General features: G+C 32.0%; 1 protein-coding gene across 1 annotated transcript; it reads right to left on the bottom strand.

Moving 5' to 3' along the window:
• Positions 1–4,012: 4,012 nt before the first annotated feature.
• On the bottom strand, positions 4,013–5,408 carry LOC129311585 (dof zinc finger protein DOF3.4-like). Its single transcript, XM_054953922.1, has one exon. The coding sequence runs from the start codon at positions 5,027–5,029 to the stop codon at positions 4,319–4,321; it is 711 nt and encodes a 236-aa protein (XP_054809897.1). The 5' UTR covers positions 5,030–5,408; the 3' UTR covers positions 4,013–4,318.
• Between the last annotated feature and the right edge of the window lie 7,451 nt (positions 5,409–12,859).

Raw genomic sequence — 12,859 nt, 5'->3', positions numbered from 1 at the left:
AAGTTTCTAAGAAACATTTGCCACATTATATTCTTTATTAGATCAGATTTAAATTTCAATTTGATAGATGTTTAAGAATGGGCGATTGTTGAAAGAAATAGAGCTCAACTTTATAGAAAGTTAAATGAGTTGATAACTAATAAAGACGACATGAAACTTTAATTTTCGAAGAGTTTATATAGATATATATATATATATGTATATTTGGTTGTCCACTCAATATCCAAAGCTTTCCCTTAACTAATTTAGATCCGACCCACATCACACACCTGATTATGATGAGTGAGTCTTTTAGTGAGGGTTTTACATATACAAAAGCCCAAACTCAATTTTGTTTAAGCAAAACAGAGTCACTTACTATTTGGACCAATTCTCATTGGTGAGTTTATGTAGATATTGCGATCGCCATGGCTCATCTTTGATCAAATGGATCGTTAATAAGTTTTTATTTTTGAATTACCCAAGCAGCATTATCATGAAATTAGTTCCCATGATTATAAATTCCTTCTGGGCATATGATGGAGATAAGCCTGCTCTATTGCACAAAGCTCGAAATGTATAATATATATTGTCTGTATGGTTTTGTCTTTTGTTTCATTCTATTTACGGTTTAAGCGAGAACTATAATAATGGGCATGGCAGGTTCGGAAAACAAGTTTTAGATTATGTAATTGGGTCATATAGTAGGGAGAATTTCTTCTAAGAAAAACACAGTAACTAACTATTTTTAAAACAAATAATGTTATAGACTCAACCAGGAATGCAAGGAGATTAATAAGTAATGTTAGTGATTTTATGAGAAAAGTTAATAATTTATCAAATCATGATATATGAATTTAAAACAAATTAGATAATGCATAAATAATGTCATCGACTTAATAAGTAACACAAAGAAATTAATTAACAAGTAAGGTGAATAATTTTACAAGTACAATTAATAACTTAACAAGTCATTATGAATGAATCTAACACATGTTAAATAATGTTACAAGTAATATTATGGATTTAATAAGTAACACAAGAATAATGTTAGAGATTTTACGAGCTAATGATTTTTCTAAATCATTCAATAAGTACATTTTGGTCATTTTACTTAAGTATTTTCTTTACTTCAGTCTTAAAATCTTGCAATGTAATTTTATAGTTTTGAACAATGTTTTAAAAGTTGAATTGGACATTAAATAAAAAAAGTTAGTAGTTTTTAATTTTTATGGTCTAACTAATTAGATTAGTAATATAATAATTAAATAAAAATAAAAATAAAATAAATATAAGAAACAAATTTGCAATAGGCCTAGTTGTTAATAAAATGTCATAACATGATTGTAAATTAACAATATTATAAATTATAATTTTATAATTTGTGAAATATAGGTGGATCTTGATTAAATTAAATATTAGTAGATTCAAAATTATTTGTATTTACACATATAAATATCACCTTCTTTAAAAAAAAAGTCTCAAATCATATTTTATATATGTAAATTATCTAAAAATAAAGTTGACTTTTAGTAGAAATTTAATTTTTAAATTTTTGTTAATTTTTAATATTTTTTTAATATTATGTTTAAAGTTGTCCATTTTTTAAAAAATCACTACAGATTCAACTTTAATTTTAGTTTAATAACAGTTTAACTCTGATCCAATATGATTCAATAGTGAAAATGGTTTTTTATCTGAATGGAGCCGTTACCAGCTTTGATCAGCAGTTCAACAGGCCAGTTCAATATGATTTTTAAAACAATGGTTTTGAATCTAATTTATAAACTATTGGCTATTGTGGGTCCTTAGATGAAATTCTCCTCATACAGTATATTTTATCATATACTATGTATTTAAAAGTCAGAACCATTAAAACAAAAACAAGTTCAATTCAGAGTAAGATATATTTACATTAGATGAAGCTGTGTCCCGTCTTTGAGGCCTCACTTAGCCGTGTATTTTTTTTTTAATTTCTTTTTGGTTATTCATAGTTACAAAGAGTAATACTCTAGTGAACGTTTTCTCTGTGGGAAAATGTTTTTTTTTTAAAAAGCTATTCAGATATATTCTTCTTTTTCTTTCCAAAAAAAAAACCATTTTTCTTCATATATCAAACATCTATTTATCATGTAAAAAAAAAAGTTTTAACATAAACATCTTGCAAATAAAGGAAAAGTCTTTGTAATCTCACTAATAAAGGGGATCTGTGCATTTTATTAAAAAAATTAACAAGATTAACTTCTGTAAGTGTCAGTTTGGATACGTTATATAATCGATTCTAAATATATAAAACCATGACTTTGTATAAAAAGGCCCAAACACTCACTTTTTTTTTTAATTACATGATTCTGGACCCTAAACTCCATTATCAAGGAAGTTGATTTGTCCTCCTTTTGTCGATGGATTCCATCCATTGGTACATCAATTGTAAGTCAAATTTTAACAACCCAAATACATGTATCTGTGCATGGCTTGTGGTTTTTGAAAAGTGAAAATTATTCACACACACACACACACATATTCCTTTTCAGAACGTGTGCAAGATCATCATCACAGATTATTTTTAAAATAATTTTAAAATTTAAATAATATTAGGAAATAAATTATGTATAATTATATATAACTTTAAAAAAAAACTCAAAAGAGTAAATGCAGAATCATGTCCTCAATTTAATTAGTTATACAAGTTAAACAATATATTTTACTTATCAAATAAAATTAAAAAATTTAAAAATATTACATATAACTTTATTAATATTTTTATTTTTAAAAACAATATCTTTTATGATAATTTACACGTCTAAAATTAATCCCAACTAAATCATCCAACTATCTTCAATTCTATCAAAATTAATTTAAAAAAATAATTTCTAAACATAATTACTTTATAATAAATTTATTATCAAAATCAATCATATTAATCAAATTTTTTATAATCAATTATAGTCAACTAAAATCTAAACAGTGGTCAACAAAATTAAATTGTTGAAGCTACATTAGTATTGTGAATATAGAAAAAGAAGAAGAAAAAGAAAAAAGAAGAGAGAGGGGAGGCAACAAATGGGACCCCTCTTCCTGAACGGCCCCTATCCAAATCCAATTTGAACATCTCTTGAACGAATTTCAACTTGGAAAACCTCCTCAAATCTGACTAAAGATAAGAAGATAACAACACTAAAAAAAAGAAAATTCGAACGTTGGCGCAAATTCAATCAAATGTATCTTTAAAAATAATGATTAGATGTGTCAAAAGGCACGTTGATTTTTGCCAATTATATCCCAACCGATCATTCCGAAACAAACGTGCTCAAATAGAAAAAACAATGGCGCATGCGTATGACAAAAGAACAAACAGAAGCAGAGACCAAGATGAGATTCACTTGGATTGGCCCTAATGGTTCATTCCACGGAGATACCAGAAGCATCACAAGTATAATCGATTTCCAGGTATGTGTAGCGTGAATTATGGTAATTAGATGAGTTTCAAAGGCAATCAGTTCATGCCAATACCATTCACCTCTTCCAAGTATAGTACACTTAACTGTCCACCAAAAACTGAACGGTTGCTAATAATTCTGAAACAAACTTGCTATAACTTAGAAAACAAACAAAATCGTATCCTCAAGGTAACAAAAGAACAAAACAAGTGAAGACGAAGAGCGTATCTTCCACCAAACGTGATTCACTGTGCGTATGTATGGCTCATTATATACACACACGCACGTCATTGGCATGTGATTGAAGAAAAATAATAAACAACTCGACCACGACAATTTTTCGATTTCTATAACCAGACAACAGCACTGACCAGCTTTCTAACCCCATTATTGATTAAAATCTAATTAATACTATATATATTCCTCCCGAATTCTCTGTCAAATATTCAAAGTCCACAACAAACAAACATTCCTGGAGTCAGAAATTGCTGATTTCTTATACCCGTGCTTTTAATTAACCTCTCATTTTCGTGCGAATAAATTACTGGTATGAATTACGATCAAAAGGGGGATTAACTTCGCTCGACAACGGCTGAATCAGAATTCAAGGTTGTTTAAACGATTAGGAAGCTTGAAGCTATATCAGATACAGATACTGTAGAGATTTCACACAGCTCAACACTAGACAAGTAAACACTAATAACATACACAGAACAAGATAGTTGATGGAACCAAAGAAACAAAAAAAGGTCGCAGTGTCTTTCTAATGTCTCTAGTAGATATACCCCCAAACACGCAATAAACTAAACTCTAAACCATCAGAGGACCTTCCCTCGCACAAAGGGAAATGAAAATAAAAGCCAAAAAAAAGAAAAGAAAAGAAAAGAAAGTAAACCAGTTCATTTCAGACCATTTCCAGGTGTTGAAATTGCGAGTCCCGGCCAAGAGAAGCAGTCTGCACCGCCAACAAACCCACCTTCGCCACCGTCTAGCTGCCATGAATTTCCAACGCCGGAAGCCCCAACTCCACCGTTAATGTTGGGGCCATCCACCATCCCAGGAAAAGCCCAACCACCTCTTCCATTCCCAAATCCCATATCTTCAAACCCGTGACCCAGTCCAAGCCCGAACCCGCCTAGAGCCAGAAACCCGGGCCCTTGTGCGGTGTTGTTAAGCAAAGAAGTGAAGCTTCCACACATTCCCATGCTAGATTTCAAATCACACTCAACTCCACCGTTGCCCCCAAACGGCATGGAACCTCCTTGGCCACCCGAGATGGGTACAAATACAGGGGTTGTAGGGAGTGGATGGTCCTGAGTAGAAACGGAAGAAGTCGCCGTGACAGAGGAAGAAGCTGAAGAGGCAGTGCGAGAGCGTTTCGCGTTTTTGCGACTGCCACCGCCAACGGGGATGTCACGGAGGGTACCACCGTGAGTCCAGTAGCGCCGGCAAGCCTTGCAGAAATGGCGGGGCTGGGAGAAGTTATAGTTGTTGTAGTAGCAGAACTTGGTGTTGGTGGAGTCACATCGAGGACATGGGAGATGCTCTTGTTCCGGTGGAGGAGCTTGGGACTTGGATGGTCGGGGGTTGTCGCCGGAGTTTGACGGCATTGGGATGGGTAGAAATCAAGCAGAAAAATACTAGCTTTACGTGGGATTAGATAAGAGTTTTTTACTCAACGAAGATGGAGAAAGAAGAAAGCTGTCCTTTTTTGGTTGAAGAAGGAAGAATGGGTTTGGTTGTTGGGGGAGAATTTCAGGGCTTTTATGGGGATTGGGAGAGAGAGAGAAAAAAATGTGGAGAGAATATCTGTGGCTCAAACAGAGACAAGTTCTGAGGCTTATATGAGACAGAGTGGATCAGCTTTAGTACAGTGTTCTGTTAAGCACGGCATTTCAGTCGGCTCCAGAAGAGCCTCTGCTTGGGCCGGCTAATGGTACTGGGGCTCCTGTGCAAAAGACTCAATCCTTAATTCTGATTCATAATAAATTTTTATCATCAAATTTTTCATGGGTTTTGATGCATATGGAATAAGAAGAGGATGTGGAAACCAGAAAGGTCATAATAGTGGGACGCACTTGGAATTTTAATGTTGTATAATAGGTAGTTCACTTCACAGTCAGATGCATGCACTTGAATGATGATCAATGTAAGCGCAGATAATGAAATCTCATATCAATATTTTTTTAATAATAAGATGAGATTGTGTCACAACAGCTTTTCTCCCAATTAGCGAGACCAGAATGGTAATCATGCGAAGAGACCATTAAAAAATCTAAAATAAGTCAAGCACGTTGTTAATATTATATGCGCATATCAATTCTCTGGTCTTGGCTTTATCCAATCCGCACCCACCTTCCTACGGTGTATTCTTTTTTAATAATTAATAATTAATTATTAACATGGGCTGTGCATCGAAAATCTAATCTTGCTCCCCTAGTCAATACCATTACAGTACGCCTATGTTATAAGGAAGGATTCAATATTCTAATTCGTGTAGGCCGCATTATTTTCTTCTGACAATGCAGCACATCTCAAGAATTGTGCCCCAGATACATCATCCCAATAACTAGTCAATTGGATTCTCGACATGGTCTCCCTCGTTATTTTCTGCCTATCGTATCATTGCAGGATACTCATATAAGTAATAATAAATCCATCCATTTATTTCATTCTTATAATCAAATCTTGTTTCTAATGGTTTTTAGCACAGTTTCCTCTAGACTTAGTCCCTATTTGATAGAAAGAATTGAGAGTGTGAAATCGATATTGAGATTGAATAATTTTATTTTTTTATATTTGATATAAGAGAGTAAAAACTTTAATCTTAATTTTAATTTTACTTAAGTGAAATTGCCCAATACCATCACTTCCCTGATATTGAAAAATTAATTTTGTGTTTGATTATTTTCAGATCAAATTATCCTCACCTCTCAACCTCATCTCTCTCCCTTAGCCCTCACTCACTCAATGCAATTTCAAACCAAGCAACATTGATGCCAATGTCCCTCTCATCCGTCGACACTGACACAGTCCTCCATCGACGCCAACACCATCCTCCATCAATGCCACCACTGAACCTGAAGAGAGAAGGAGATCGAAGATGAGAGAAGAACGAGAATGACTAACAACCCAAGCCTCTCCTCCACTAGTGACAACCTTGGCCAAATTTAAACCGCCGAATGAAGTCACTGCACTTGACCTTAAAGTACCACGAGTTTCAATATGTCCTAGACTTGGTGGCCGTGGTGGTGGAGGCATCAATGAGGCAAGTTAAAGGAGAACCTGGCTTTGTCCTTGTGAGGGAGAGGCGAGAGACTAGTTGTGCACGAAGAAGAACAGAAATCTGCCATGAATGGGAACAGCAAGAAGCTTAGGAATTAACAAAAAGAGGACGCGCATGAAGAATATCTCAAATTGCTTCAGAACCAACGGCTTATTCGAAGGGATTCTAATCAATTTTGTTTTTAATTTTAAGTGGTATTATAGTCTTTCATAATTTATATATAATTATAAAATAAAATAAAAGGAAGTATTTTTTACAAGTATTACTGCATACCAAACATGATTTTAAAACTTCATTCTTATTTTCAATCTAATTTTAATTTCACTGTTAATCTCAATTTCAATCCCTTTTAAATTGAAGATTTATATATCAAACAGGGTTTTAGAGTACACCGTGCTGTTAGTATTATAAAGGAAAGAATGTTCTTTCTATCCCTGATGCAACTATAAACTCTTCGGTTGTTATTGTTATTATTATTTTCCCTTATTATTATTATTATTTTATAGTTATCCCGTTAAGAAAGTTGATGTGACCATCCAAATCAACAAATTTTCGTCCTAAAAAAGTAGACAATTTTGGCATATTTTCAAATATTTTTGTTTAAAAAGAAGAAGGAAAAAAATCGACATATCTTTCAACGTTCAAAAGTAGTTCATGGAAGCATTCATAATTTAGATAGGAGGTTGTTGTATTAAACATGTGATTTCTTTAATATAATAATGAAATGAAATTATTTTTTGGTTCCGAGTACCTTAATAAGTATATTTAAATGTAAATTTCTTTTAGAAATAAAATATATTTTGACATGCAATAAATAATTTTAAAAAGATCATAAATATTAAAAACTTTAAATATATGTAATACTTTCGTTCTTTGATCTTATTTACTCACTCTGTTAAAAATATAAAGTATTTTTAACTGAATTTTATCCCAATAAAATAGTTACGTATTTTAAATTAACTTTATTTTTTTATATTTATTTATATTAAACACCTTATAATAAATATAAAGTCACTATCAAAGAATACTTTTTAAAAAAAGACGATAATTATACCTCAAAAAATTAAAAATGTCTTATATTTTTTAACATCTCACTCCTAAAAAAAGTACTTTATATTTTTTAATAAAGGAAGTATATAATAATAAAGTAATTTTTTATCTTATTTATAAAACATATCATTATTTGTTATTATAAGTTTTTTTTGGTGAGGATAAAAAGTAGAAGCACATGTATTTTTTAATAGAATTAATAAATTTTAAAATTTTATTAAAATATGTTTAAAATGGGCGGTAAAAATAACACGAGAGAGCATTATTGTTATCATGATTATTATTATTTAAAGAGAAGCTCAGGGGACATAGGTGGGGAAATAGATTGGTGATAGTGCAACCAACATTTGAATAGAGGGGGATTTGGGTGGGGCCCAGGGGAGGAATATGAATATAGTATGATATTCGGAATGGAAAGAAACGGAAGAAGATGGGGGGCGTTTGGTGGGGGTTGATTCGAATGGGGCTAGGCGGGCTACGTTAAGTATACGGTGGGGAAGGTGGTGGGGTAGGTGGGGACAATGGGGTTCGCGACAGAATCATGAGTGTCGGGGCAGCGTGGGGAGCAATAATTGGGTCTCCCCTCTGATTTCGGACGCGTCATGTCCGCATCAGATCCCTCCCCTCCCTCCCCCTCCTACTCCTCCTCCGTACCACCCTCCCCCCACCGGATTTCCCGCTCCCCTGTACCCAGTAGGCGACAAACAGCATAGGCCTGAGCGTCTGATGGCCAACCAAGGGCCTGATGGAGCGACAGGTGTCAGACAGCGAGAGCCTTGTCGGTGTAGAGAGGCACGCGAGGGGGGCTCAGGCCGCAGCGTGTCCAGGGAAACAATCATGCGTCGCTTTCCCGGCCCAATAACAATCGAAAACAAACAGTCGCTATCTCCTAACTCCTTAATACTTAATTCTATTCTACCCGAGTGGTGTGTTATTGTTATACGGTGTCGTGTGCGTGGGAGGAGGGTTGGAGGCTGCATTAGTCTCCAAGTGCTGCTGCAGCTGGCTCTGCTAATGCTGTTGCTGCTTATTCCGTCGCCCATAATCACTGACATTGTGTCTCTCTTTCTCTTTCCCTTTCTCTTTCCCTTTCCCCATCTCTTCGCCTCACCTTCCCACGTCCTTTCAGGTTCACACTTGGAATCATGTGTCTCTCTCTCTCTCTCTCTCTCTCCTCTCTCTTTTTGGCCTTTTCTGCAACCCCATGATTCCCTAATTCATGATTATCCCATGGAATGGAATTACCTTTGCTCTCTTCTATTATTACTCATCATTAATCCGCCCTTTTCTCTCGCTTCCCTCCTCGGCCATCATTCGTTCCCTCCTCCTCCCCCGGGGACTCTGCTCCTTTCTCCCCGCCGAAGCCTCCCGTATATACTATTTCTCCCATACTGTGTTATTTTGTTGTTGCTGCCATGTGTTAGACTGGAATATCAGCAAATAATATCTCCCCCCCGATATTAAGGTAAATGTAAACTTCTTCTAAGTAAATTGATTAACTGATAAGATTATCTATCACTCACGTCGGCCATGTTATCCTGTACTACTCTATATTAACTTCAAATTGAATATCTTTTTCATTTCTCGTATCTAATGTTACTCACTCCATCTTACATTGTGTTATAGCGGGAAACAGGCAGGCCAAAGCTCTCATGGATACCCTGCATAAGTTTGATTATTTCAAAGTTAATTATTTTTTTAAAACCTGACCCTTGTTTAAGCAACTGAAGGTCATATGCAAGTTTTTATTATTTTGAATTTTTGGAAATTAATTTTTTTATTATAATATTTCATATTCTTTTTAAAATATAAATTATAATGTTCAAAAATTAAAAAATAAATGGTAAAAATTCTAATTTTAAATTATATAAATTTTTTCTTTAGTTTAAATTTAATTTTAAAATTAAAATTATTTTATTTTTTGAAGGAAAAAACAAAAATGAGTCTAAATACGTCATCTAAAATGGAGCCCATTTGGTCATTGCTTATGAGGACTAACATTTAAAGATCAATTTCTTTAAAAAATAATATTTTTCAAGCTTAAATCCTTATAAAAAAGAGATTTAAATAGGTGGTCCATCAAGCCTCACTCTTATTAACGGCTCAAATAAAAGCATTATGATGGAATATAAGAATGAGAATGCATGAATCCATATTCCAAACGTATACATAATCGAGGATAAAATTGAAAATCACCTAAAATATGAAAAGCCAAAACTAATTTTTACATTGTTTACAAGTAAAATTTAAAAAATTACAAGAGCAATACTGAAATTGTGGGGGAGCAAGTATCCCTTTGCCTCCTACATTCTCCCTGCTCGTAATCTTGTTTGATCTGCTTGGAATAAGAGAGGAATATTTTTTGTATTCTTATTTTTGATATAATAGTAATTTACCATACTACTTTTAATAACAGCATATATTGGTTATTTGTATAAAGAACATAACATATCGGTTAAAAAATAAATTGTACTTAGGGACAATTTGGAGAGGACACAATTTATTCCATAGAGTTACTTCACGTTCATTAATTCTCTCTCTCTCTCTCTCTGTTTTTTTTTCAATGGAATGATTTGGCAAACTTTTAATGGAGAAGGAATAATTTTCATGTTAACCAAACATGGGAGAATCAATACGCATTTCATTTTCCTGGCTTTCAATACTTTTAAACCAACATACCAGCCTACCTGTTTAGAATAGAGGGAGCATTAAATTACATTTCAACATTGTTCAATAACTTAATTATTTTTTCGCCAAATAACTTAATTATAACTGTTCCGATATAATTTTCTTTCCTTCATAATTTTTGAACTCTCAATCTCAAGTCTCAACGTTTTTTAACAAAATGGAATCGTTTCCCCCTAAATTTGACCACTGGCATGTATTATTCTCTCTCTGTTTTTCTTGTTAATTCACTGGCATGTATTATTCTATTTAATACAAATATCAACCCATAATAATAATATTCACAAGTTATCAAGTGATTCACCTTATTGCCAACAAATGATGATCTTTCATGATTTATTATCATATGATATTTGTTTTTACTGGTAGATCTTTCACTGAGATGAGCGATGGAGTTTCTTTTATTCGTAATTAGTTTCTTTAAGCTATGTTAGTTAGGGATTTGATATTCCAATTTAACTTTTATCAATATAATCCTTAATTGTCTTATAATCATACACTATTAATATTTATGGTGTCATTTCTTGGCTCTTTCACATTATAAGGATTAATTGTGTATAATTTTGACATACTAAAGATTTGATTGATAAAAATTAAATTTCAGAAATTAAATTGATAATTTTAATAAATTAGATGGTTGAAAGTTTTTTTTTATAAAAAATAATATTAAAATTTTAAGATTTTTTTAAAATTTCATAAACAAACAATTAAGTCTAGCATGTAATATGCTACTCCTTCCGTTAAAAAATATAAGGTATTTTTTTATGGGATTGAATGTTAAAAAATTTAAGATATTTTTAGTGTTATTAAGTATAATTATTGCATTTTTTTTCAAAAGTATCCTTAATGAAAAAAAAATCACTTTATATTTGAGGAGAATTTCAATTAAGGACTTGGGAAAAAACTTAATTTCAAATGGGTCTAAAAATATTCTAAAATTTTAGTTCAGTCTATGGGAGAAAAGCCAAAAGCATTTCGATAGTAAAAAGATTAAAATACCCTTCATCTATTATGCAAGATTACTAGTTGTTAATTTTTTTACTCCGCTTGTTAATTTATGAATATAAGTTGCAAATTTCATATCAATAATTATATAAAAGTTGACATCAGTTTTCAATCACAAGAAGAAACATCAAATATTAAATTATTAACTTTACTTATTAATTTGTTAAGATCAGTTGTAAATTGCTGACAGATCTTGTAATTTACTAATATTAATTATAAATTGCTGATAGGTCTTGTAATTTATGACTAATGTTAGTAAATTAACAAGTAAAGTTAATAAATTAATAATTAATATTACTGATTGTTTGATAAATGAATGTAATCTACAAGTGATATTGATAAATTAATAAATACAGAAAATTAATAACTAGTGATTCTATGTCACATGTAATGGGTATTTAGGTCATTCTATAGTTGAAATGATGTTGACTTTTTTCCCTTAGAATGAACAAAAATTTCAAAATATTTTTGAACTCATCTGGAATTAAATCTCTTCTCAAATCCTTAATTAAAATTCTACCCTATATTTATTTTAGAGTGAAATACTATTAAATATGAATATTTGTGGAAAGATGATGTTAATTTGAAATTAAATAATTATTATATTGAGAATAATATTTAATTAAAAATATTTTATTTTTTTAAGGGAGGGAGCATCAATTAATTGTCAAATATGTCACGAAGAAAGCGTGTCCTTTGGAAATAATAGATGATTTTACCCGATACTCACGGGGTTGAATATTCGCTCAAAATAATTACCATCGAAGTGAAAAAAAAAGGGGGCATGGGATGATCTTTTATCATTGCCCTCACTTTATTAATTTGTATTATTTCTCTTTTCCAAACTTTTTTCTAATAAACAAGGCCAATGTCAAAATTGTGTGAGATTACAAACCAATCAAGATGTGTTTATAAGAAGAAAAGCTCTGTATGCACCAAGTTGCTTATTAAAAATTACTTTTATGCAGCAAAATATAAATTATTGTTAATTAATTTATATTTTTAAAAAATATTTAAAATGGAAGAATAATTTTTTATAATACTAATTATTATGCGTGCATGCGCCCACAATTGAGATTATATTTTGTGTAAAAAAATTGAATTTAAGAGTTCAATCGATAATCAAATTTATACTAGTGTAACAAAAAGTCGTCTTTGTTTACAGGACAATCCGTATTTTTACCAAAAAACAAAAAACAGTGATTGAATGAATATAATAAAATTAATTCCGAAACATCTCGTGAAACTCCCAAATTGGCAAATTAAAGTACGGTCCAATTAAAGGTGGCTCATCATTTCATTTCATCTCCTTCATGAAATGTTGCAATATAATGAAGAAGAAAAAACATGACCAGCTTGATGCAAAGTCATATAAGGTGGTTGGATTTTCGAAACCGCCAAGGCAGACAAGTGG

This window comes from Prosopis cineraria, unplaced genomic scaffold, assembly GCF_029017545.1.
Source record: "Prosopis cineraria cultivar Desert tree isolate PC_DT_omini unplaced genomic scaffold, ASM2901754v1 PC5, whole genome shotgun sequence".
NCBI lineage: Eukaryota > Viridiplantae > Streptophyta > Magnoliopsida > Fabales > Fabaceae > Prosopis > Prosopis cineraria.
Note: the sequence above shows the minus strand (reverse complement) of the source record. Positions and strands in the feature narration are given on the sequence as shown.

Bases quoted from the DNA above. Each gene is read 5' to 3' on its own strand.
- LOC129311585 (XM_054953922.1), bottom strand. From the start codon at position 5,029: ATGCCGTCAAACTCCGGCGACAACCCCCGACCATCCAAGTCCCAAGCT.